General features: G+C 53.0%; 1 protein-coding gene across 6 annotated transcripts in view; it reads left to right on the top strand.

The window, feature by feature from the left end:
• DNMT3A (DNA methyltransferase 3 alpha) overlaps positions 1-25,925 on the top strand; it is a 112,727-nt gene that overhangs the window by 52,081 nt on the left and 34,721 nt on the right. For 5 of the 6 annotated variants that reach the window (XM_039887660.1, XM_039887661.1, XM_039887656.1 and 2 more), the window contains exons 4-6: positions 13,092-13,362; positions 19,443-19,486; positions 19,925-20,071. In XM_039887660.1, the coding sequence (XP_039743594.1) occupies positions 13,092-13,362; positions 19,443-19,486; positions 19,925-20,071 (462 nt within the window). Of the gene's footprint in view, positions 1-10,052; positions 10,494-13,091; positions 13,363-19,442; positions 19,487-19,924; positions 20,072-25,925 lie in introns of those variants that run through there. The other variant, XM_039887662.1, reaches the window with a different exon arrangement.

Below are 25,925 nucleotides of genomic sequence, written 5' to 3' on the forward strand. Positions count from 1 at the left end.
CTGGGCCGCGTAAGTCCTGTAGAAGCGTAGGCCACAGGGCCGGCCCACAAGCCCCAGGCTTCCTGGTGCCATTGCCTCTGAGTCCGGGGGGAGCTCTGGGGCTGCCCAAAATGAGGAGTGCTCTGGAGAGCAAGGCCTGGAGCCTGCCTACCTTACGGCTTAAACTCAGAGGCAGAGCAGCCATTATTTACCAGTACCAAAGACAGCTGGTTCCTTTCTTTTAGCCTATTCCAGCTGAGAATGGGGAACTCGAAGCATGAAGGTAAGGGGGAGCCGGGAGCTCCAGATTTGGCCCTTCAAGGAAATGTTCTCAGCAGGGCAGGATTTTCTCCCTTGGGGGAGAGTCAGAGTGAATGGCGGCAGAGGCAGGGAGGGCTGCCCAGCTGGACCTGAGGGGCGCTTCTCAGAGCCCGAGGGTTTGGGAACCTGCCTGGTACTTCAGTGTACCACTGCCAGTTCTGCTTGAAGATTTGGAGGGGAAGGGGGAGCAGAAGTTAAGTCTTTTAACTGGTAAGTAATTTTAAACATTTTAATATTAAAGCAAATACGGATATTTTATGGTCTGGAATGAAAAATTCCATGAAGTTGAAAGATAAAACAGGTGACTTCAAAGGAATGTCCAGCTTTCAGCTGACTCCAGGTTGTACCCTTGGATTCTCTTCCACTGGGAAGGTGGGGCACAGTGCAGGCTGGAGTGCGTGGGGGAGCCAGGCGGAGTCAGAGCCCACTGGTAATTCTGCATCTGCATGTGTGCCCATGATCTTCCCAGCAAACTCCACCTTCCCTGATCCAGATGCTGGGGACAAAAGCCCCCACCTATAGCAAATAAAGGGCCGGCAACCCTTTGACTCCTCTTCGTGAGTCCCTGGAACCAGGAGGAGGGCACGTTACTGAGAGGAGGGGTGAAGCCCCAGAGGAAGAGGGTGCAAGGAAATCAGGGGCCGGTGTGTACAAATGTGTCGGGAGATGGACAAATGGGAGCGAAGAGGGGCATGGCTGCGGAGGTAAAGGGTCAGTGGGTCATATGCCCCCAGCCTGGAACAGGGCCCCATGTGGAAGAAAAAGCTCTGTCTTTTGAATCCAACAGACCTGCGTTTAAATTCTGGCTCCACCACCTGTGTAACCTTGAACCAAGGATTCCCCTTCTAAAAAAACAGAGATGATAAGGATGCATTCCTCCTAAGCCCCTGCGAGAATTAAATGGTTTCAAGCCCAAAGAGCTAGGGCTCAGCAAAGGTCAGTCCTGCCTTTGCCTGGCCAAAGTTCTCTTCAAGAGGCCACGGCGACTTCAGTTTGACAGAAGAAACAGCACTGTATTTACTGCTTCCCTGTGTGATATTGAGCAAGTTACTGAACCTCTCTGAACTTCTGTATATTGGTAAAATGTGGCCACCAGTAATACCCGCCCTGACCACCTCCAGCAGTGCTTTGCAAACACCAAGACAGTCCAAATGTGCAGGGCAGCAGTATAATACACCTGCTTCCCTGCAGGGACCAGTGGGGCCAATGTCCGCAAAGCCTTTCTGGTGGGAGCCTGGCATCAGCTTCTCAGCAGCCTTCCAGGCTATGTGCAGGTCACAGTCTGGATCTGTTCTAGGTAACACCTCAAGAGAGGCCCCAGGATGAGAGAGAGAGTGCTGACTGGGGAGGTAGGGGGCCAAGGCAGCTGTTGTGAAAGGGACCCCTTGCACCTTGGGAGAACAGAGAAAGACTGACACCAGAGAAAACAGCCAGCACTGCCCTTCATGGGCAGCAGGCTGGGGGCGGGGGGACAGAGGAGGAAATTCACGCTGCAGCTAGAGATCAGCCCATGGTTCCCTGGCCCACAGGCCATCTGGTTCACTTGTGGAGCAGGTGCTTGCCCTGGCTTCTTGGGGACCTGGTACAGCTGTGGCCCTGGGAACGATTGGCCAGGGAGCTTTAAAGCAGCTGAGTGTGTCATTAACTAAGCCTGGAAAGGGGAGGGAGCTTGGCTCAGTTCCCAACAGGTGGAACAGAGTGGGGAGTGCTGGGAAACGAGGGAGGAAAACCTGGCCTCGGGCTGAGTTCTTTATTTGTGCAAAGGTCGCACGAGATGCACCCACTATTGTCATCATCGCCCCGGTCCCAAGGCTAGAAAATCTGTCCTCCTTTTGTCCCCAAACCCTATCTGTCCCTGGGTGCCTTCCAGTCATTCCTGTTCCTGCACCTGCCTCCTGGCTGCATCCTCACCCAGACCGGACCTCACCTGCCCCCAGAATAGTTTCTCACCCCCCAGCCCTTCCTCCCCTCCAGGACGAACATTTTACACCTACTGGGCACCTACGAGGGCGGGGGAGGTCACACGGATCAATAAGACTCATTTTTCAATCTAGTGAACTGGAGAAAGGAGGCCTCACATAATTACACCAAATACAGTTCATGGCACATCTCTGTTCGAGAATCTCCAGGGACTCTATTTCTTATGGGACAAGATCTGGAGTACTTGATCTGGCTCTTCACCATGGGATCTCTCCTGCCCCTGCACTGGTGCTCAGTATCCGCCTCTTTTGCCATAGAAACACAGACACCCCCACCTTCTTGCTGCTCCCTGAACACACCAAGTGCGTTTCACAGCCCTCCCTCCTCTCTGCCTCCCCCAGAGCCACAGCCCATCCAAGCCTGTCTTGCAAATGAAGCCCAGTTCAGCCATCATGACCCACACTGGCTCTCCCTTTCAGACTGTTTGTAAAATTAATCAAAATGAACAGTAAGAAATAAAAGACACACTCTAATTGCCCCCCGGTCCCCTCAACCCCACCACGTGCTTGGACAGCAGTGGTCTGCAGACCTGACTTAGATGTACGTGTCTTTGAACTGTTTGTTACCTGTCTGTATAGACCCTGAGAATAAGTATTTACAGACTTTTATATCAATTTGATACTGTCGCCACATCCAAGGGCATGATTTTGTATTTTACAAAACCGTCATTTCTTGATTGATTGAGAATTAACAAAAACAAAAGCAAAAACCTGGCCTTTCACCCCAGACATTTGGAAAAGCAGGTGGTGAAGGCCTATGTCTTCCACTAGATTTGACGTTTAGCGCCACCAGCATTGACGGTCGCTGAGCTGAGCCACACTGTACTGTCTACCACCTCACTGAAGACAGAGACCATAAATACATCCTCAGAGTTGTGCAGTACTCTGTTGCCTACAAAAGCCTTCAACAACGACGACTTCATGGGCCGCTGACAACAAACCTGTGTGACATAGGTGGGGGCCACTGTCATTGCCATCCTCACATTCAGATGAAGAGATTGAGGTTCAGAGATGATCGACTCCACACCTCCCAACTCCAAAGCCCACAGTGCTCATTCCTTCTCACCACTTTGGCCACGCGATCTGGAAGACCGGATATCCAAACTCTTAATTAAGTTAGTATATGAATGCAGGGCTGTTTGAAAAAATGTGTGGACTTGGCCTGAAAGGCGTACAGAGAAAATATAACTGAAGAGGGCAATCGACCCAAATACCAGGGAGCCCGTGGGGAAGTGGGGAAGGCTGTGGTGGTCTGAGGAGGGAGAGGTGGGCCCGTTAAAACCAGGCAGTGGCTTGGTCTGCGACACTGGTCTCAGAGCCAAGATGCTCGAAGCCAGAGCTGACAACAGGAAACAGGAAGCCGGCTGCACGGCTGGGCGGGGCTTCTGAAGGGAGCTGGCACCTGGACTCAGGGCCTGCAGGCTGGCCAGTGCCTACGACAGGGAGGAGGGGACAGCGGCATGCGGGGCTGGCCTCTGCTGTGAGCCTGCCTGTGGGTGTGAGCATCGGGGTGGGCGGAAGAGACATCTTCCTGTTCACCAGCCCTCAAGGACGTTACAGAAGTGAGGGTGTCCAAAGCAGGTTTCTGCCTGGTCACAAGCCCAGACAAGCCCTGGAACCGCCTTTGTCCTTCGTGCTGGTTACAGCTGGGATACTAGGAAGGACAGTTTCTGCTCTTGCCCACCAGGTAGTGAGGGGCTCTGTGCCCTGTTTACTAGCCGTATGTATTTATTCATTGAAGATTTATACCCACCAACTTCCTCCAGGGTTATTTTTGCTCAGTGGGAGCACTCTGAGGTCACCTCTTGCTAAGAATAACCCAGAAAAGGAGGGGGGAAAAAGGGCTGGGAGCAGGCGCTGAGCTCAGGCCCGCCCAAAGCCAGTGTTACTCCACGTTTGAGGCAGAACCTCCAAAACAACTCCTGAGTGAATGTAAGAGGGCAAAACTGCCCTGCTTCAGAGCAGAAGACGGGGGTTATAAACTGTGGGAAGTTAGGGAACCGTTCTGCCGAAGCTTAAGCCAGCTGGGTACAGTTTAACTCAGCAATTGGGAGTCTGCCATACTGGCTCATTTTCCAACCTAATATGACCTTTTGATTTGTCTCCAAGTTAAGACGGAGCTCAAATCCCCTCTTTGTGTCAGAACAGCTCCTTCGCTCACCCCCGGAACCCTGACTCAGAGACTTGGTGCCCTCTGCTTTTATGCACAGAACTTCCTGAAAGAGTATCTTCCTTCCTGGGCCCCAGCCCCCAGCCGGCCCCTCGGGGGGCTTCCCGATTTGCGAGCCTGCATCACCGCTGCCCTCTCCCCTGCTTCTCGTGCCTTTGACGGACAATGTGAGGAAAACAGGGCTGTCAGATTTCTCACACGGTTCTCGAGACTTTTCGTGCAACAGCGCCCTGCAGACTCATCTTCTCATTCCCCGACCTGATGCGTCAGACTAACACCCACTGATGGCATCCAGGACCGAAGGGCCTGGCCCGTGGGCCGGACTTCACGATCGAAGACGTGTGGGGGTGGGGCTGGACTGGGGCCGTCGAAGGGAAGTAGCACTTAGAAGTCAAGGGCAAAGCGGGAGCCCTTCCTACCCTAGGGCCTTCCTGAGCAAAGGCATGAGGCGGGAATGGGCGCCCGGGCGCAAAGCATTGTGGGGAGGCCCGAAGGCTGCGTGGAGGAGTGTTCCGTTCCAGAACACTTTCCGTCTCGGCTGGAGAGGTAGTTTGCAGGCCGCCCGAGTGGTTTACACTTTATCCTCTCCCAAATCTGTTGTGTTTATTTGGAAGGTTTTCGAGGGGGCGGGGGGCGTGAAGTAATGGGTGTCATATTTTGGGAAGCTGGCTCTGGCATCCGTTCGCACCACGGGCTGAGCACAAAAGAATGCGGGGGTATAGGAGGGTGGGTGGGGCGATGCCAGAAAACACCCCCAGAGCTTGCTGCGGGGAGGCAGTGGTGGGACAGAATTGGCAAGGCCTGCGCCGCTGGCCGCTGTAGAGGAGGGAGAGGAAGGGGCGAACACAGATGTTTCCAGACCTCAGATATGGCGTCAGTGTTATTGTCAGGGACCAAGACTTCTGGAAGTTAGCAAATTTGTCGGGGGGGGGCCCCTTCAGAGGCCACTCTAGATTGCAGGGCTTATTGAGGGAGCATCTAAAGATCCCTGAATCTCTTTAGTTTTTCCAAAAATCCTTGGTTATTTTCATCCCTTCCTAGTCCTTCCCCCTGGGTCACACGTTTTGGGGCCACCTTCGGCAAAAGTCATTCATTTCCTCAGGTCCCAGCCTCCCCGCTCCTCTAGTGCCCCAGCAGCACCTGCACCCCTCTCGCTGCCACAGGTGCTCACCAGCTCGGCTCATGCATCTGTGCGGGGCGTCGACCCTGGTTCTCTCTCATCATCCTCATCTAGAGAATTTCGTGTGTTTTGGTCCTGCTACCTCAAGAAAGATATAGCTGAGCTGGAGAAGCTCCAGAGAAGGGCAGCTAAATTGATCAAGGGGAAAGCAAGGCTGCCAAGTGAGGACAGGCTGAAGAGATTATGACTCTCCAGTCTGGAGAGACAAAGGGTGAGAGGGGATGTGATTAAAGCTATGAAATCATGTCGAAGGGTGGGGCAGGATGAGCACTCGGTGCAGGAGGCGTGGGGGCGGGGAGATACCCATTAGAAACTTCAGAAAGGTAAATGAAGCACAGAAAAGAAAGCGCCATTGTCCATGGTGGGTTCCCTTCTTACCAAACCCGTCTCCTTAGGCATGGGTGGTAGAGGTTGAAAATAGCAATAACTTCAAAAGAGATTTACTTGAATGCGTGGATCTCCTATACGGAACGGCTTTTACAAGGCAGCCTTCAGCTCACCCTGAAATCCTTTGAGGATGACTTCAGAGAGCACGGCCCAGACCTCTTCCAGGCGGACAGGTGTCCCTGCTGGAAGCGGAACCCTGAGTGGGCTGGTCATTCACCGGGCATGTTCATGCTTGCACCCCTTTGCCATGGCCAACAGGGGCATTGACTGAGTGACCTCTAAGACTTTGCTGAGCCCTGAAGTTCTCAACCTGAGTCACACAGACACCACGCACACACGCACACACGCATGCATGCTCACGCAATGGAGAGATCTCTGGGGAATGATGTGGGGAGACAGCTCCCAGCCTAAGTGGTAAGGGAAAGAGGACCTAGAGGTGGGTGACCAGACTGGGCCAGACTTTCCAGAGCTGGCCCTCTTTGGCCTCTGGTCCTGCCGTCCCTTGACCCCACTGGTGGCTCTTTTAGCCACTCTACTAGGGAGAAGGGAATTGGCGGGGTTAGGCCCCCAGTTCCAAAGTGTTGGAGCCTGGCTCCATCCACCCCAGGAAGGCAGAGTAGGGAGGCATTTGGGACCCTTCTTGGGAGTGAGTATGGGGTGGACCTCTCTGGCTCTCCCTGCCTCAAGGCCATTTCCAGCCAATCAGATAAGAGGGCTGCCAGGGGAAGGGGCTGAAGGAAGGCCTGGAGCGGAGGAGAGGGGACAGCTAGGGCCCAGTGCCAACACGGCGGGGGCCGGGCCGCCCTGCTTAAGTGGACTGTGTGGCTGTTTCCTGAAACTAGAGTCAACCTGGGAAAATCCAGGCGTGGGTGGGGGGTGGGCCTGCAGGAGCTGAGGAGCTGGAATGAGCTGTGGGTATGAGTGCAGGGGGACCGTGTGTGTGTTTGTTGACATCACTCTGTGGCATCTTGGTCCTGTGGAGGGCTGGTGTCTCTGGGTGGTGGCGCACAACCTTGTGTGTCTGTGCGTGTGATTGTGTGTCTAATCAAGAGGCTGATGCTGGCGTGGTGCCAAGGTTCCCGGCTGGCGCGGAGTTGAACGCTGCCAAGGGCCTTAAAGGCACCATGGCAGTAATGTGAGGGAGGCCAGGGAGGGTGAGGTGAGGCTGAGGAGGGGTGAAGGAGGGGCTGTCCCTGCATCTGCTGCCCCTCCACAGAGCTGCCGGGGGTCAGGGGGAGAAGAGCCTTCCAGCCGCAGGCCCTGGCGCTAGAGTGGAGGACGAGCCAGGTGCCCAGAGCCAGCCCTGGCTCCTACCTCCAGGGACCTCCAGGGGCCCTGGGGCTTCCCCTCCATGCCTTGGCCGAGGTGAGCCTCACAGCCCCCGGTGAATAGGCTCCTGTGCTCACTGACACCTGGGCTCCATCTCCCTTGTGTTGTTTCCCTCACCTCTTACTCGCCAGGTGTTAATTTTTTGCGTGTAAATATTATAACTATAGCAAAGGACTTCTCAAAAATCGCTTCCCTCTTTGGAGCTTCTGAATTCTGGCTACATTGGGAGACGAGGTCTCATGTATTAGGGAGAGGTGGGATTTCTGGGGTCTGCTCCAGACTTGCAGCAAAGGCTGTGGGGACAGAGGGCCAGGGGGCCGGCTTCGGCCTGGACAGGTTCATCGTAGAAGCCTCCTTCTTGCTTTGCCGCTGGCTCTTCCTTGTGGTGACTGCTGCCAGGGAAACGGTCGGAAGCCTTCCCTGGCCCTGCTCAGGCCCATCAAAGCCTCTTTCCTCCTCAGAACCCCTGGGACTTGAAGTTGGGCTTTTCCGGAGACTCTGACCTCAGTGGGAGCCGGCTTTCAAATGCCTGTCCTGGACCTGGGTCATTCTGGAAGCTTTCCCACTTAGAAGGTGTGTGACGTGAGGCAAGCCTTGGAGCCTTTGCCCTCGGGAAAGTGAGGGTAACACTACCCATCAGGATAATCATGATAATTAAATTTATTAATCATATAGGCATATTTATGCTGGGCCCTATGCTTAGTACTCAGGAGCTGTAGAAGGAGTGGTACAAAGGGAGAGAAATGAAAAGATAAATAAGGCACAGTTCATGGTCTAGGAGGGAGACACACAGTAAACAAACAATCAGGTACAGCAGTGAGCAGTTCTATAATGAGATCGGGTGTGAACGCGTTCTGTAAACAGCCGAGGTATGCAGCGGGCTGGGGGACGCAGCAGCATGGGAGCGGACTTTACCCCCACTACTGAGGGCCAGGCCGAGACCAGCAGCCTGCCGCCCGCCCTGGGGCTTTGGGAGCTGAGGACGGGCCGAGGCTAAGGGGTCCAAAGACCAGGGCCGAGCACAGAGCCCTTCCAGGTTGGTGTGTGCGTGTGGATGTGTGTGTAAGAGAGAGACAGACATTATCCATCTTCAGAAATTCTCATTGTCCCAGATGAAACTCTGTACCCATTAACAGACTCCCACCCGCTCTGCCCCTAGTCCCTAGTAACCATTACAGAGAGATAGGCAGGTGGACTTTACGACAGTGGAGTAATGGTTACTAGGGACTAGGGGCAGAGGGGTTGGGAGTCTGTTAATGGGTACAGAGTTTCGTCTGGGACAATGAGAATTTCTGAAGATGGATAATGGTGATGGTTGTACAACAGTGTGAATGTACTTAATGCCACTGAATTGTACACTTGAAAATGGTTAAAATGGTAAATTTTAGGTTATGTGTATTTTACCTCAATATTTAAAAAAATTGTATTTTTTTTAATGGTCCTTAGAAAAAAAGGCAGTTCCTGGTCAGTGGTCCTACCCTCAGCCCAAGATTTTTCAACAACAGCATATTTTGACATTGACATTATGGGCCGAATAAAAGAATTCTTCGTCGTGGGCACCATCTTGTATTTTGTAGGTTGCTTAGCAGCATCCCTGGCCCTGACCTACAAGAAGCCAGCAGTCCGCCCCACCCCAACGTGACAACTCAAAATGTCTCAGACACATTGCCAAATGCCTTCTGGGGGCAAAACCTCCCTAGCTGTAGTCGGCAGCAGAGCAGCAGAGATGGAGGAGGCAGCTGTCCCAGGGTGGAAGTGTCTTGCCTGGAAGGAAGGCAAAGGCCAACACATGCTGAGGGCCCCCAGGGAGTGGCGAGCAGGGTTCGAAGATCCAGAGCATGGCGTAGTGGGCGTGGTTAGGTGCAGTGGGCGATAGGATCAAGCTTCGCTCAAATCCGCTGCCTGCATGCAAGGGCAGAGAAGTGAGGGTGCTCACTGCTGCCATTCCTCCTCTACCCTCCCCTCCCATCCCCCCAGATGAGAAGCAGAGGAAGTTGAAATTGTCACCTACAGCAGCTGGTGGTGCCTTCTTAAAAGGGCCAGGGGCTTCTGCTGCTACTCCTTCTCCCCATAAGCAAAACCAGTGTCTCAGGGTGTGCTGTATCTCCTTTCAAGGCAACTGTAAAAATAAAAGCAAACAAAAACAGAATTTTTAACAGTTACAGCTGACATGCAACAAAGTTGAAACTCTCTCTAAGTGTGTGAGCAGGATGTTCTCTTAACCTAATCTTTCAGAGGAAGGAAGCAATTAGAAATATTGAGCACCTGCCAGGTGTCCTACTCCATGCTGAATCTAAGCAGATAAAGCCCCTGCCTCCAAGAGGCACAGGCTAATGGTGACAGTGGAGAAGAGAGGAGGGAGCTTTGAGGAAGACATAGAGGTGGGGCAGAAGGTGCAGGCCTGGCTGGGGCAGTGTCTCCCAGTAGCTTCCAGGTGTGGATTCTGCTGTTCCTCTCACCTGAGATGCCCCTTTTAGGGAGCACCCAGCTCCTCCCCAGAGATTTGGAGGGTCACTTCAGTCCATTTGCCTGTGGACCTCCTTCTTTCCTCTTGGTAGTTTCTTATAAGTGGATTTGACCAGCCCACTTACCCTGGGCTCAGGGTAGGTTCTTGATGGTAAGCTGTATCAAGGGTTCTAGGACAGCAGTCAGCAACTCTCCCTAATCCCAGAGCTTTGGTTGACTCAGACACATGCAGGACCAGAGAGGACAGGCAATGGAGAATGGCCTGGCTGGGAAGTAAGGGGGATGAGGACTGACAGGCTCAGGGGGATTTCGGCCCGCTGAGCTAATCTTGGGGCTGGAGCTGTGCAGAGTACTACTCCCCTTCCCGCTTATCTGCCCACCTCTGGAAGGATGGTGTGTCACTGCTTCAGACGGTGGTCCTCCAGGCCCGGCCTGGGAGGGGAGCTTGATTAGTGTGGCTTGGGACCCTGAAGTTTGCTGGGTCTCAGAGCAGGTACTCCTGGTTGTCTACGCTATGGAGCTGACAGTCAACAGGAAGTGAGTCCCAGGGTGAGAGGAGGCCGTGTGGTCCCCAGGCAGGAAGTGAATTACAGCGGAGTTGTCTCGAGCAGCTTTGTGGGGGCAGGAGCTTGAATTGTCTGTGGGGCAGCAAGTGGCTGGAGGAAAGGAGGACACGGCCATGGTAAGAGATTGGCTCTGACCTAAACTTCTTAGCCTGAGTTGGCCAGGGGGACACCACATCCACCTCCCTGGGAGTGCCACGTTTGGGGCTCTGTCCATGCCTGGTGCAGCCAGACCTGCGGGTGGCTGTGGGGGCCCAGGCATGCCCCACTCTCCAGGCCTTGAGGGGTACGAGGATTTACACCAGGTAGGGACATTCTAGGCCAGGAAGCCCTGCCGGTTTGAATAGGGAGGTGGGAAAGACCGTCCGAGTCCTGGGCAGAGTGGGTGGGTGGGTCCTGGCACGTGGGGGTGGCAGCTGAGGAGAGAGACAGGGCCTTCTTGCCCCACTTGCATTCCTGTTTGACCTCCTGGCTCTGCTGGCTTGGACCCTCAGTGCCCGAGCCTAGTGGAGGAATTCTTGATTCCGCTGGAGGCCTCCTCTTCTTCTTGCTGCAGCCTCCCCCCACCCCCAGCTGTGGGGACGGGGACGACAGACATTTGCAGCTTTCCATGAGAGGTTCTCTTCCGGGAAGAAGGCCCGCCCCAGGCCACCCCCATGCAGCCAGGCGAACAGCTTGGCAAGGGTCCTGGAGTTCTCTCTGCTAGTCCTCATGCCGCTCCGTGTACCCGCAGCCTCGTCCAGGGAAGAGTCTGGTTTTGTTCTGGTTTTTATTTTTGGATTTCCCCGCCCCCGCAAGGCCCTCGTCTCTAGTTGCTACCTCTGGAGCGGTGGAGGGCGGGGGGCTCACCAGACAGCAACGGACTCAGAGTTGATGTCAGAGATCCTTGGAGCAGAAGCAGTCTGGGAGATTGCTGGGCTGTGTGGGGAAGGCCTGGGGAAACCAGTGCTCTCTCAGGTGGTCAGGGTGCACTCGAGGGGTACAACTCTTTGGAGGGAATTTGGCCGTTTCTACTTCTCAGATGCACAAGCCCTCTACTCCAGTCAGTCCACCTCTGGGACTCCGGTCTACAGAAAATCCACAGAGCTCCAAGCGCAAGGGTTCACTGCAGCAAAAAGCAAATCAGCCCAAAGGGCCACCATTAGGGGACTGTGTGAATAATTCTGGAGCATCCACTCGATAGAGTGTTGAGCAGCTGTGACAGAATCAGACAGATTCATATGCATAGGGATGGAGAGATGGCCGCTCTGCTTATTAGGTGAAGAAGCAAGTGGCAGAAAGGTATGAGTAGACGATATGCTTTTAGAAAAAAAGTTTCTGGATCTGGATGTATGTGTGAATACATATGTATAAACATGGAACTTACACGTGATGCTAGGGGCATAGAAAAAAAGTCTAGAAAAGATACTTGCCAAACCGTAGGGAGTTGAAATAGGAGCTTAAACCGTTTGACACACTCATGTTTGTGTAGTTTGAATTTTTTTAATATATGTGTCTGACTTTTATAAGTAGGAAAAAAAAGATGTAAGAAGAAGGAAAACACCTCCACTGGTCTAGCCTAGTCATCCCTACAGGTGGGGAGGTGCCCTCTTGGGTCGCGCCTTAGCTAGGTCGCAGGCCAACAGAGTGTTTGCTGAGCTGATACTGCCCGGCCCTTCCTGGGGCAGGATTCTGTAGGTGGAGCCAGGGGTCAGGGTTGCTGAGGGCAGCCCGGTGCCTGTGGGTGTAGCAGAGTGCCGAGCACAGGGGACGCTTGCCTCCTCTGCCCCAAGTGGACACTTCCTTTCCTTCTGAGATGTCCAGCCCTGCTTGCCCCCAGGTAGCCAAGGACAAAGTGGTCTCCAGGGTCTCCGGCACTCGCTCTGTCCTCACAAAGTGTGCACCCTAGAGCAAATCACGATATGTTCTGAGAGCCTCCCAGGGAGCCTGAGTGGCCCTTAAAGGCGTAATGGGTGAGAAGGAACTTTGCCCACCACGCAGTGATATTTGTGAGGGACAGTTATGATTGCTCTTGATGTGATTCTTGGAGCAAATTCAGCTCTTAGGGGACAAAGCAATACGTTTCCTTTTGGAGGGGGAACCTGGGACCATGTGCGAGGGAAGGCATACTGCACAGACTGCAAATTACTTGCCGCCGCCTTGGCTTTCCTGGGGTCTGAGCGCCTGGGAGAACCCGTAGGGGCCAGAGCTGAGGCAAAGGGGACCTCTTTTGACCCTCACACTCCCACGGCTAGTCACTATTTGTGTCTGGACCTTGAGAGACCAAGAGGAAAGCTAGGAGGGCTCTGAAACAGAAGTCAGATCAGCCCAGGGATTACTAGGATCTTCTGATTAGAAGTGAGGGTATCGTGAGGAGCATTTGTTTTTCACAGGGGCTGCAGAAGGCTGAGAAGCCCAATGTCACCGCAGTGAGTGTGCTGCGGGTTCAGCTGGGCAGTGGAACCAGGCTGGCAAACCTGGCTGGATTCTTCTCCCATTTCCTAAGCTGGAGTCCTTAGACCCCTTGACTTCAGGGAGTCAGGCCCATGAGCCCCTCGAAACTGAGAGTGAAATCGTGAGTGTATGGACGTCACGCAAAATTGCATGAATGTTTATGTGAACACAATTTTCCAGACATAGTTCGTAACTTCCATCAGAATTTCAGAGGAGTCAGTGACCCAAAAGAGGCCGAGGCCGCGGGTGGACCCTCTCCCATGTTTCTTTCTTCATCTTTCCAGGTGGAAAGCAGTGACACGCCGAAGGACCCTGCGGTGACCTCCAAGTCCCCATCCATGGCCCAGGACTCGGGCCCCGCAGAGCTGTTACCCAATGGGGACTTGGAGAAGCGGAGTGAGCCTCAGCCAGAGGAGGGAAGCCCTGCTGGGGGTCAGAAGGGCGGGGCCCCAGCAGAGGGAGAGGGTGCAGCCGAGACCCCACCTGAAGCCTCCAGAGCCGTGGAGAATGGCTGCTGCACCCCCAAGGATGGCCGAGGAGCCCCCGCAGAAGAGGGTGAGTCCCGGGCTCAAGGGGCAGCTTCTTGTGGGCTCGCCTGAGGGTTGGAGATGTGGGGCCTAGCAGGTCCCTAAAGGCATGGGCTGGGCATGGTGGCTGAAGGTCTCCTTGCCCAGGCCGTGCCCTGGAGACTACCGATTGGATGCAGCCTACACTTAAGTTTTATTTGGCTCATGTAGTGTTTTAAACATTAAAAAAAATTAGTTGCTAATACTTAAACATCAAGACATCTCATATAAAAATCTGGAGTTTTGGCTTTTCATGAAAAAAAGCTAGATCTGGCAACAGTGGGTTTGCAGAATGCCAACGGTTTATGGACTGGGATGGAGGCTGTCCCCTTCCCCTACACCTCCACCCCCAGGCTGGTCGGGCACTTCAGTTTCCCTCAGTCCCCACCTGGCCTGCTTACTCTTCCCCAAGACCTGCGGCTTTCAGGGGTCACTGTGCTTGAAGCCCCTGGCCTGGATGCCCAAGGGCAGCAGATGCCCTTGTGGGCGTTAAAAGCCCACGGAGCTGTCCTCAGCACACCTGTCCTGAGCCCACCATAGTTTAGTTGACTGGACTCAACTTTAGTTGTGACAGATGGGGTGGGGGAGGGGCACGTGGCTGGTGCACCGCCCAGCCCAGGCCTCTTCCTCTGGGGACTTCTTGGCCTAGCCCTGGAGTCCTGGAAAGTTGCCCACTTTTCTCTTTCAGGTTAAGCCAACATTTCAGGGCCAACCGAGCTGTAAACATGTTAGTAATGAGCACAACTAGCATTTGTACAGGGCTTCACAGTTTACAAAGCACTTTCTCATACATTATCACATTTGATCCTCCCAGGGCCCTGCCAGGTTGTTTTACATATGTGCATTTTAATTTCAAAAAAGTCTTCCTTCCAAGTGTGTATGATGGAATGAGTAAATTGATTAATTGGCATAACTCATTTTGCATGGATCCAAACCTAATATTCATGCAGAATTGAGAGCATCTCCAGAAAAGAGATTTCCAAATTTTATTTAAAAATACCTTTCGTGCATTTATTATTCAACTGAAAATATTTATGATGCTCCCGCTATGTGCAAAGCGCTTTCTGGGGTACTCTGTGTTCACTGTTTTACTCCTTCAAACAATCTTCTTCAAGAGGTGTTATTATCCTCATCGTAAGGCAGAAAAAAACAGAGGCTTCATGAGATGAAGTGACTTGCTCAGCAACCCCGAGCCCATAAGTGGCAGATCCAGGGTTTATTCCATCCTAGTCTCTGGCTTCAGAGTCGAGTCGGTGGACCTTTCCCCTCTCCCCTTTTATTCTGCAGTGGAACTTGGGTGGGTTGGCCCTGAGCTGTCTAGGGCTCCTAGCCTCACCCGAGCGTCTTCTGGGATGTGTCCTGACCCTCGATGGGAGTGTTCAAGGGACCTGAGTGGAGTAAAACAGAGGAGGAAAGGGACAGATACTACCCGTCCTGTTAAAAAGGCCAAGCGCGCAGGAGCAGAACCTGTCAGCCTTTCCCACCCAATGTACTGGTCCCCAGGGGCAGGTCTTGGCTGACTCCCAGATTCCTGGGACCCCACTGTCACTGGCAGCCAGCTGCTGCCCAGGGTCTGGGCAGTCCTTCCTGGCTGGCGGGATGGAGCCACAACTCCAAGGCTGCTCTTCACCCTGGAGGGTTTGCTTTCAGTTTGGGATTTTCCTGTATACATTTCTGTTTGTTCTCAGGAGCTCCTTCTTCATTCGGTCAACAGGTGTTTGTTAAACACTGCTTTGGTCTGTGCCAAAGGCTCTAGGGAAACCCTCATAAACACAAACCTGGTTCCTGCCCTCAAGGGCCTCACAGTCAGCTGGAGAGACAGACATTAATGGGAAATTCACACCGAAAAGTGTGCGATTATACACAGAGATAAGTTCTCTATGGGAAAATGAACATGATTCTATGAGGAACTATAACAGAGGAATCGGGCTGGCCTGGGCTATTACCTCTAAGCTGAAGGATGAGCCAGGGTTCACCAGGTGAGGGAGGGTGCAGGGAGGGAGTGAGAACAGGTGAGGGAGCAGGGTACACAGAGACTGACAAAATTCCATAAGACCAGAGTGGACAGAGCAAGGGAGAAGGGTGCGAGATGAAGGGAGAGCCAGAGCAGGTTTTGAGCCTACTCTTCCAGGGAGGGACATGATGTGCTTTGCATTTTGAAAGATCACTTTGCCATCTGGAATGGGGCCAGGAGGCAGGATGAGCAGTTAGGAGCTGCTGCAGGTGTCTGTCGAGGAGAGGAGGGTGGCTCTGATGAGCAAGGTGGCAGCAGAGATGGAGAGAGATGGACGAGTGCTGAGGACGTGAGGAGAAAAGAGAACGAGGTTCAAGGGTGACTCCTGCTTTGGGTGGATCTTCCTCAGAATCTTAGTGCTGAGCATGGCAGGCAAAAACACTCCAAGTCTCCTTGATCTTCAAAATCTGGCCTCAGAGCACTCCTGTGTGGCCGCAGCAGTCCAGGCAGTAGAGATGCTAGTGGAGGTCAGAGCTGGTGGGAATCCCTGAAGGCTGCTGTGAGCTGCCCGACGCTGAGACTGGTGAGGCGTTACATGGAGGGGCGGGCAGTGCCTACTGGAGTCTTGGCCACCGTTCTAGCAGTCAGCCATATAGAACACGTACTCAGCTGTTTGGTTCCCAGAAGGAAGGAAAATAAGGCCCCAGGGAGGAAGTGACTTGGCTATGGTCTCCTTTCACTTCCCCCCATTCTAGGTCTGTTTTCAGGGGACTCTATCTGATCTACAGTTTCCCATAGATCGAATGCCACAAAGGGTCCCCAGTAGGGAACATCTGAGGTCGTAAGAACCTCTCTCCTTTCATTAGGTCCTGTAGGGGACAAATGGAGGACTTTAAGGCGGTGTTCCCATGGCCTGGGCACCCTTCTGTGTGCACTGTAGGAGCCCCGGATCCTGACAGAACAGCCAGGAGAAAGAAGGAGGAATAGGGGAGATGATGAGTAATCAGGACAAGAGCCACCTGGACAGGCAGGTGGTGGCCTTGGGAAGGCTCTCACACTCCTAGCATTAACGCCATCATGATGCTAACAGTAACGATGGTAGAGTGCTTTTCTTTTACTGAGAGTTCTGTATCCTCACTACTCAAAATGGTTCACACAACAGCTGGCATCACCTGACAAGTTAGGAATGCAGACTCTCAGGCCCTACCCTGGACCTGCTGAATTAGAATCTACATGATAAAGCAATCCTCATGATTTCACTGCGTATTAAAGTTTGAGAAGCCCTGCTCTTTGTGTGTCCCCTTCTTTAATCTTTGTGATCATGTGAGGAGGACTCTTTCATCCCTATTTTTCATGTGTGGAGACCAGGGGTTCAGAGAGGTTAGCTCTTGGAGGTTACCTCTCCAAGATGACACAACCTGTAAAGGACCAGGTCAGAGTCAGCACAGAGCTGCTCTCTCCTCAGACTGAGCACCCAGTACTGGGCTAATGGCTGCCCTCTGGGGCATCCTGACCTCAGCCCTGTCATTGAGATTTAGGTTCATTTCAAAGGGATTTTTGGGAGGCCCCCACTGAGTATAGTCTCAGACCAACAGATGTTAGAGGCACCCTGGCCGCCGCTGTCTCCAGGACCTGAGAGCCCTAGGGTCATGTCCAAGCCTGTCAGGGCCACCCTGGGGGGGCACACAGGCATCTGGCCCAGCCTGTGACCTGGGTCTGGGCCAGGAGCAGATGGCCTGCAGAGGGAGTGTTGAGAGAGCAGCTGACCCTCCTCCACTCAGGACAAATGCAGCAATCTGAGGCAGCTTGGTTTGTTGCTTTGCTTGCCCAAGTGTGTGTGCGATATCACTCAAGTGAGCATGCGCGCAGTCTGACAGCTAGAAAATTCCAGAAAGACGGCAGTTAGAAACTACATAGAGAAAAGTAATTCCATTTGGAGGCTCATGGGGGCCAGGGAATGGGAAAAGGGGAACGTCAAGGTGGTGCAGTATAAAGTGAGCTGTCTTCTCAGTTCTGGTAAGTCGCTCCAATTCCCGGGCCTCAGTTTCCCCATCGGCAAAATCTAAGGGCTGGGGGAATACTCCATCATCCTAACAATTCCTTTCAGCGTTGATTTTCTTTCATTCAAATGAATGAATTATTTCCCATAGATCAATGCCACGGACAAATGCGTCAGACAGCCCCTGGTAGGGAATGTTCGAGGTCCTAAGGACCTCCAGGTGCAGCCTGATCTGAGGGCGGGCGCCCCCTTCTGGCAGCGCAAAGCCTCGTCGGGCAGAACTTGTAGGTCGGAGAGGAGCTGGGGATCCGGGAGGGGTAGGGAGAGGTAGGGAGGCCCCTGGCTGGTGGGAGGAGGAGCCCGGCTCTAGGAGGCCGGAGAAAAATTTGAGGAGCTGGCAGTGGTGAGAGGAGAGGGCCTATAGGAAACACGGATGAAGAAGCTGAGAAAGTCCTGGCGAGAACATACCTTGAAAGAACTGTCTGTACAAAGCGTCAGCGAATACACGTGCGCGCACCCCACGCGACGGACTCACGCGCTTCCTCTCCCGTGCCCCACCGCAGCCAGCTCGGCCCGGCGGGTGTGGCATGACACACGTGCAGTGCCTGGTGTCCAGGCATCCAGGGTGCCCCCGCAGGGCTTGCCCTGCCTCCCCCTCCCCCAGGGCTCCAGGTCTCTGTAACCCAGAACCGCCTTGGTCCGTGCCTGGGACAGACGCGTGCAGACGCAGACGAGAGCCCCAGGTCTTCTTTCGTGAGAGGGAGGGACCAAAACATCCTCTGGGCGCTGAGGATTCAGAGGCCTTTAGTGTTGTGGCTGGTTTCCGCTTCTGGGCCAGGAGATGAAGTAGGGGCTGTTTTTTCCGTTTTTGGCTCTTTGTGACCCCCTCCGCGGCTCCCCTCCCCCAGCCTTAGTGACCTTCCTGCTTTGGGCCCAAGCTCAATACTCTTGGCTTCAGAGAAGGGAGTTCAGGGGCCCAGGTAAGAGGGAGGGCTCCCTCTCCCTGTCCTCCTGTGTTAAGCTCAGGAAGGCGTAATTAACCCAACTCCACAGCCAGGGCCGGCCCGCTGCAGGTTGTGCTGGGCCTGGGACGGGCATCTGAGAGAAGAGGACCCTGAGAGGACCAGGGTAGGAGGCAGGAGTATTCTGGAGGAATATGGCAGCCCTCCCGCCTGGGGCCAGGAGAAGGACTGGGAGAGGATAAGGGTCTCCTAAAGACAGCGCTGCTGGGGCTTCTGTCCCCGAAGGAGCCTTTCCTTCCAGGAACTGGAATCCCAGCCAGGTGAGGACTTTCAGGGAGGAGGAGCAGGGAACTGCCGCCTTAGGGAAGGGGAGCAAAACTCACGTTGATTGAGCACCTATTATATGCCAAGCCCCGTTCTAGGCACTTAATGTTCCCAATAACCCGAAGATTGTAGAAGGGTTATCTATGGGATTCGGTGAGGACACAGGCTGGGAGAGGTTACAGAGGTCACATGAAGGCAGCTGGAATCCAGATCTTCTAGAATAAAGGCTGGGCTCAGGAACCTGGGAATGGAGTGGGAGAATAGGGTACAGAGGCAGACATTAATAAGAAGCACAATATTGAGAACTGCAGGAAGACCTTAGAAATCATCTCTAGCATCTTTATTTTCCAGAGGAGGAAACAGTCCCATAGAGGTGAAGTCTTGCTGCAGTCGCCCTGTTCCTCTCCCCACCCTCCAGGGCCCACACGTGGAAGCAGATGCTCCATTCCAGGGCCAGGGGAAGCTGTGTAGTCTGGCCCCTCCTCTGGGAAGGGAGCTCTGTTGACTGGGAGGAACTGAGTGGGGCAATTTCTAGATGACCCCTTCTGTGTGCCTGAGACAGTCAATGGGCCAGAACCACAGCCCTGGCTTTTCTGTCGTCCAGATGTGGGCCTCCAACCCTGCCCAGTCCCTTCTCTGCTCTGGCCGTGCCCTGAGTCCTTGGAGCCAGCATGGTGCCTGGCACATGGTGGGCCATCAGGTTTGACATATGAACAACTAAATGGTTGGAGAACCCCTGTCCCCATGGCAGGGAACTCAGGAACGAGGTGGGGCCTCCGAGCCACTCCCGTAACTCTGCGACAGTCCCCTTTGTTCTTCCCTCTCCACAGGCAAAGAACAGAAGGAGACCAACATCGAGTCCATGAAAATGGAGGCAAGTGTTTTCCTCAACCCCCAGGGGCTCTGTGGATCCTGATTCTAGGAGAAGAAAGTCACCGCTCTGACCAGCCGTGGCGAGTGTGTGTGAGGGGAGCTTGAGGTGGCCCCTGTCCCCTTCTTTATACATCCCTCTGTGAGGAGGAGAGGAAGTGGGTGTGGAGGTTGGAAGTCCCCCAAGGCAGCCATCTGGTCCCACTCCGAGACCAAGCACCTCCCCTCCTGGTTTCTGTCCATGTCACCCCCACCCCAATGGCTCACTTCCCCAGCCCAGACAGGGGCTTGCTCAGCACGTGCAGGGATGACCAGGGGTCAGAGCTCCTGGGCTCCAGTTGAGGTGGGCGCCTCCTCAGTTTCCCCTCCAGGAGGAACAAACCCTGCAGTGGGACTGTCAGTGCCCATCTTAATGCCGGTCTCTCTGTCGTCTCTGTCCTAGGGCTCCCGGGGCCGGCTTCGGGGTGGCTTGGGCTGGGAGTCCAGCCTCCGCCAGCGGCCCATGCCGCGGCTCACCTTCCAGGCGGGGGACCCCTACTACATCAGCAAGCGCAAGCGGGACGAGTGGCTGGCACGCTGGAAAAGGGAGGTGAGGTGCCTTCTGGCCTGGGCCCCAGCCAGTCCCACAGTATTGGAAGACCAGAAGTTAGCTTCAGCCACCCCCTGAGGCTGTCGTCAGGCCCTGGCCGAGCCTAAGTTTCCCATTCAGGTTAACCTCTCATACTGCTAATCCCCAGGCAGTGACTGGTTCCTTTGTTCTTCCAACAAATAGTTATTGAACACTTCCTGTGTATCAGGCAGTATACTAGGCTCTGTGCATATATGATTCTTGTCCTCATGGAGTTGATATCCTGATGGGGGACAATGTCCGAAAACAAGTAAACAGGCTGAAATAGAGGATAAGAGAGGCCTGCTCTGGGTGGGGTGGTCAGGAGAGGCTTCTCGAAGGAAGTGGCATTTAAGTTGAGTCCTGAAGGAATGGAAGAGCTGGCTGTGAGATGCAGGTGAGAGAGAATGTTCTAGGCGGAGGAAACAGCGCAAGCAAGGCCCTGACTTGTTTGGCAAAATGAGAGACCAGTATGCTCAGAGTAAAATGAGCAAGGGAGAAAGTCGGGCCAGACAAGCCTGAGAGATAAGAAGGGTCCAGTCACACAGGGCCTCGCAAGTCCTGGCCAAAAGCTGGTTTAATTCTGAGTACGCTGGGAAGCCATTGAAGGGTTCCGTACAGAGGAATGAGTTGATGTAGATTAAAGGGGCAGCAGTGGAGACGGAGGACAGATGCAGGATATATGCTGATAGAATCAGTAGGGTTTGCTGATGGATGAGAGGGGTAGAGAAGGGGAGGGAACAGAAGGCTCAAAGAAGACCCCCGAAACACCCAGTGATGGTTGTGTCATTTTCTCGGATGGGGAAGACTAGTGAGGAACAACAGATTTGGGATGTGTGGGAATCGAGAGTTCCAGCTGGGATGCTCTGAAGTGCCTGGAACCCGGATGGAGGGAGGTGTGGGCTGCTAACACAGAGGTGGGAGGGGCATCTAGAGCAGAACCTGTGGAAACTGATGAGCTCACCTGGAGGGTGGGGACAGAGACTAAGTCCTACGACTGCATCCACAGGAACCCCAATATTTAAGGGCTTTGTAGAGAGGAAGGGTGGCAGGCAGCAGGGACTGAGAAGGGGCCTAGGAGGAAGCCAAGGGAAGACGAGTGGGGTCTCAGAGGGAAGGAGGTTTTCTGATGAGAGTTGTCTGACTGCCCAGCCCTGTGGAAGCTGAGTTTGTTGAGACGTACCCATTGCATCCGACTAAGTGGAGGTAGCTGGTGACTTTTCTAAGAGAAGCTTCTGTGGGGGTTGTGAGGTGGGTGGGAGCCAACCCCTGCGGGGTAGTGGAGTGAAGCCAGCAGCGAGAGGAAGGCGTGCAGTGCAGACCGAAAAACCAGGGGAAGATGGGTCCACCCAAGCACGACTGGCGGGGCTGCTCCGCAGTCAGAATTGTGGGGAGAAGGCATGTTGACCTGCCTGCACCAGGAAGGGAGCGGAAATGCAGTGAATTTCCACCACCTGGGGCACTTCACTATCACTCTCACTAGTCTTTACCCCAGGCCTGCAGAGGAAGGCAGTATCCTGTTACATGGTGTGAGAGTTCACTCTAGAGAAAGTTCAAAACAAGGTGGGGATTTGGCAATTTGACTGTTTCCAGTTCCTCCTGGATCCAGGAAGGCAGAGATTATCCTCCTAGAAGAGCTTGGAAAAGGGGCAGCCAGTCCAGGTCTGGAGAAGAGAGGGACTTGACCTTGAGCGTTAAGTGTGGTCTTTGGGATGGAAATTGAGAACTGGGACTATTCTTTCCACCTAGTCAATGGCCCCATTCCTGGACCCCTGGAACCAGGGGTGGGGCTTCGCTTTTTAATCCCTTGTTATGCATGGTGCTTTCTCTGCCCTCCCTTAGCCCTGGGGGCAGAGGCTTAGATTTAATAACTTTTAGACCTGCAAGAGCTTCTAGAAATTCTGTGATCCTCAAACCCTGTCCCTCTGAAGAAGCAGTATGGAGGCCTGTCCTCACTTGCAATGAAAAAGGAGGTCTTTTCTCAACTTGCGGGGAAAATTAAGATGATAGATACATTCTCTCATTTTAAGTTTTCTACTAAAATTTAAAAAGACTCATGAACCTCTTGAACACCCACAGAAGTAGAAAGAGTAGTATAATGAACCCCCATGAACATATCATGGGGCTTCAACATTCATCAGAAGCTTTTCTAGAAGAATCTTAAACCTTTGGTATTTGCTTCCCCACTCCCAACCGATCTAGGTAACCAATGAGTATTAACAAAAACTTGAGTTGATTTCATTTAAAATATTTTACTAGGAAGACCAGGTGCTGTAGGCGTAAAAAAATAAAAAATAAAGGATTGTAAGCTGACAAGGTCCTTGCAATCTGTGAGGCCAACCGAGGTTGCCTCACCTAAAAACCTTTAAATAAATAAATTAAAATTAAAATATTTTAGGTATGTGCAACTTGAGATGTACAGACCTACAAACAAAATATGTTTTCTGCTAGTAAAATTGTTCCTTTTTCATATGATATAACCAAAGATGTCTGTAAAGAATTCCATGGCTTGCAGTGCAAGTATTAGAACTGTTGATCCCCTCATTTTCAGACAAGGGGTCTGGGACTGCAGGGTTGTGCGCTGGCCACAAGCTCACGCAGCGCACAGGGAATGAGCTGGAATGGGATTAGAACTCAGGCTTCCTACTGCCGCGTGGGGCCTGGTCCCAAAGACCACACTTACCCCTCTGGGGCTCTGCCGGGTGGCTAGGGGAGGGCTAGCTGCAGGTAACAAAGATATTTGCGAAACAGAGGTACCTTTCAAGTTTCCCAAGTCCCCCTCACACTAAAGAGTTTTAACTGTGGCCATCAGGCCTGTTTTCTAGTGACTTACCAAGGATAAAGAAATTCTTCCTTCACAATCTCGTCTTGGTTCTCTGGCATTTGACCCTTTCTTCTGAGATTTTTTCCCCATTTCTTCCAACTGCATCCTCCTCTGTCTCTCAACTGCGGCACCCCCAGATCTCTGCCCCCACTTTCTGCCTGTCTTGAACCCCTTACCACTTCTGTGCTCTCTTAGATCCTATGACCTGCCCTCCTCCCCAAAATGGCATCTCCCCTCCTACTGTTTCTCAGGCTTTGTCCCTTGAAGGTCCAGCCAGCATTCCCTGACCTTGGCATGAGGCATCTGCTTTTTAAAAGTTCCTGCAAGACACCATTATTGAGCTGACACCTGGAAGCCTAGGGGACTCTTAGTTGTCCTGGGATAGGCTGAGGGCTTGGGGTACCTCAGGAAGAGCACCACCCCAAGGGGTCATCCACACACCAGCAAGAGGTGGCTTTTGGCTTTTGAAGGATGAACTGAAGTTAGGGAAGGGGGAGGAAGGGCATTGCGGGAAGATGTGTACAGCATGTGCATCGGTTCCAAGGCAGAACACAGACGGCATGGCCTTCTCAGGAATGGAAGTTCGTGGAGGCGGAGCACAGGGAATAGGGGGCTGAGAGCAGCAGGAAGGTGGCTGGGCAGTTAGGTGAGGCCAAGGCGGGGTCCAAGGGCTTGTGTGCCCTGCTATGGGGCTCCCGGCAGACCCTGGTCTGCGCCTGCCTCTTTCCTGGTCCACGCCCCCCACCTGTGGGGCTGACTTCCTCCAAAACTTCCTCGGTTTAATTTCCTTTTCCCATGATCACCCTTGTCAGTCAGTCCACAGTTACTGAGGGAGGCCTATTCTTTACTTTTGTGTCTATCCGAGATAACCTACCTCCCCAGGCTTTCCTACCTCCCCACCCCCAAAAATGTAAGACTTAGAATGTCACAAAACAAAGGAATCTAGACTTCAAGTGGTGAACGAACACACAATTGAGTATGCAGATGTCATAGAATGGTACACTGAAAATTTATATTTTATTAACCAACGTCACCCCAACATATTCAATTTTTAAAAAAGAATATCACCAAATGAATGAAATTTAAAGTCAGCGAATGAGGAAAATGGAGCATTTCTCCCTTCCCAGAGGCAGAAGTGGGAATTCCTGCTAGAGCTGGGAAGCCGTTGTCTTCCCTGCCCCAGCTCCTGTTCTCTGCACCTCCTTACTAATCCTTTTAAAGATTAAGCTCTGCTTTAATCATGACCGGGTCCTGCTGTAAAACCTACAGTGGATCCCTGTCTCCTCCTGTATCATGTCAGAAATCCCCTGGCTGTTTCCCAAGGCTGCAACCTTCACTGTGACCATGATCGCCCCTCTCCACTTCAGTTCCATTTTCTAATACGAGGGACCAGTCTCCCCTTTGTACTTGTCATGCTCCTTCCTTTCACCTCACTTTTGTTCATGCTCTGCTTTTCCCTATCCATTCTTCAGGCTTGAGGCCGAGAGCTGTTGCCTCCTCCAGGAAGCTCTTCAGGATTTCTCTAGCCTGCACTGACCTCTTCCCTTCTCTGTACCCCTGTAGCCCTTATCGATAATATTATTGGATTTAGCACTCAGTTTCATAGAGTATGTTCCACTATTTTTTATGGGTTAATCATGTCTTCTTCCACTGTGTCCAACCTGGTATGGAGCAGAGAGAACAGGCTCAATGAATACCTGTTGGTTGGCTAAGCAGTTGGGAGGTTGGCGAATGTGGGACCCCTTCTCAGGGAGCTCAGCCCTTGGATTTCCACCTTGAGGGCCCGAGCCCTTGGCTCCCGGGAGTGCCAACAGGTGTACCTGGAGGAAAACATAGGGCCAGGGGACCTGCATAGGCAGGCTCCCATGGGTGACGTGGTGCCCTGACCCTTTTCTACCCTGTGCTCCTGCTGTTCCCACTGGGCCTCCTCTGTGCCCGAGTGAGGAGAGGCTCAAGGCGCAGGTGAGGCAACTGCCCCTCCCTAAGGAAGGCAAGTCCTGGGCTCCTCTTTCTACTAATGAGCAGAACAAAAAGACCCAAGGGAGTTCTTTGGGTCTGGCAAGGGCTTCTCACAGGTGTTCCTTCATTGGTCCTCGACCCTGTGAGGCAAAGGGGTGCAGCTGGAGCAGTTACCCAGCCACAGGGCCTCCCTGTGAGGCAAAGGGGTGCAGCTGGAGCGGTTACCCAGCCACAGGGCCTGCGGACTGCATTTGCGTCACGGCAGTTTTTAGACTCAGCTATAGCCCGGTGATGTTATGGCGCTCTCGGTAATCTCTTCATCCCGACCAGATTCTAAATTACTTTGGGGCAAGGATACCGTGTCTTGCTGATCTAGATCTGGTGTCTTTGCTGGTTTCCAGCCTGAAGAGAGGGACTCATACATCCTTACACTTATTAGATGCTTAATGCATATTAAATTGCGATGATAACAAATACTCTGTGGTCCAAATATCATAGTCTCTCCTCCCCTTCCCTCCCCCCACAAACACTGTCCCGCCTTCCCTCCCTGCAGGCTGCCCAGCAGTTAACAATGCTTCACATTCCTGAAGAGAAGGGTGCCTTTGGAGGTGAGTGCAATGCTGACTCAGCCTCCTAACCACACCTTAGGCATCACTAAACCTGCCCAAGCTCAGGTCCCTCCAGCTAGTGTGGCTAGACTTGGCTGTACTCTGCTCTCCCAGCTGTGTCTTATCTCTGTGAGAGCAGCACTCACCAGTTTGTTTTCTGCCTCTACCCACTGGGCAGGCACTCTGAGCACTTCTGCCCCCAAGGCTGGCATTCGAAGGACCAGGTAAAGGTTTGCTGAATGAATAAATAACTCTAATCTCAGAGTTTTGGGGGTTAATAAGGTAATACATAACATTTAAAGTTTCTAGTACAGGGCTAGCATGTGATAGGATCTCAATTATTTTTTAAAAAATGATTTTAAATTACATAAGTTTTACACAGATACATTCTTATTGTAAAAACCCCTCCTCCCTCTTTTTAATTCCTCCACCAGAGGTACTGATG

This window comes from Pteropus medius, unplaced genomic scaffold (genome assembly GCF_902729225.1).
Source record: "Pteropus medius unplaced genomic scaffold, Ma_sr-lr_union100, whole genome shotgun sequence".
Classification (NCBI taxonomy): Eukaryota; Metazoa; Chordata; class Mammalia; order Chiroptera; family Pteropodidae; genus Pteropus; species Pteropus medius.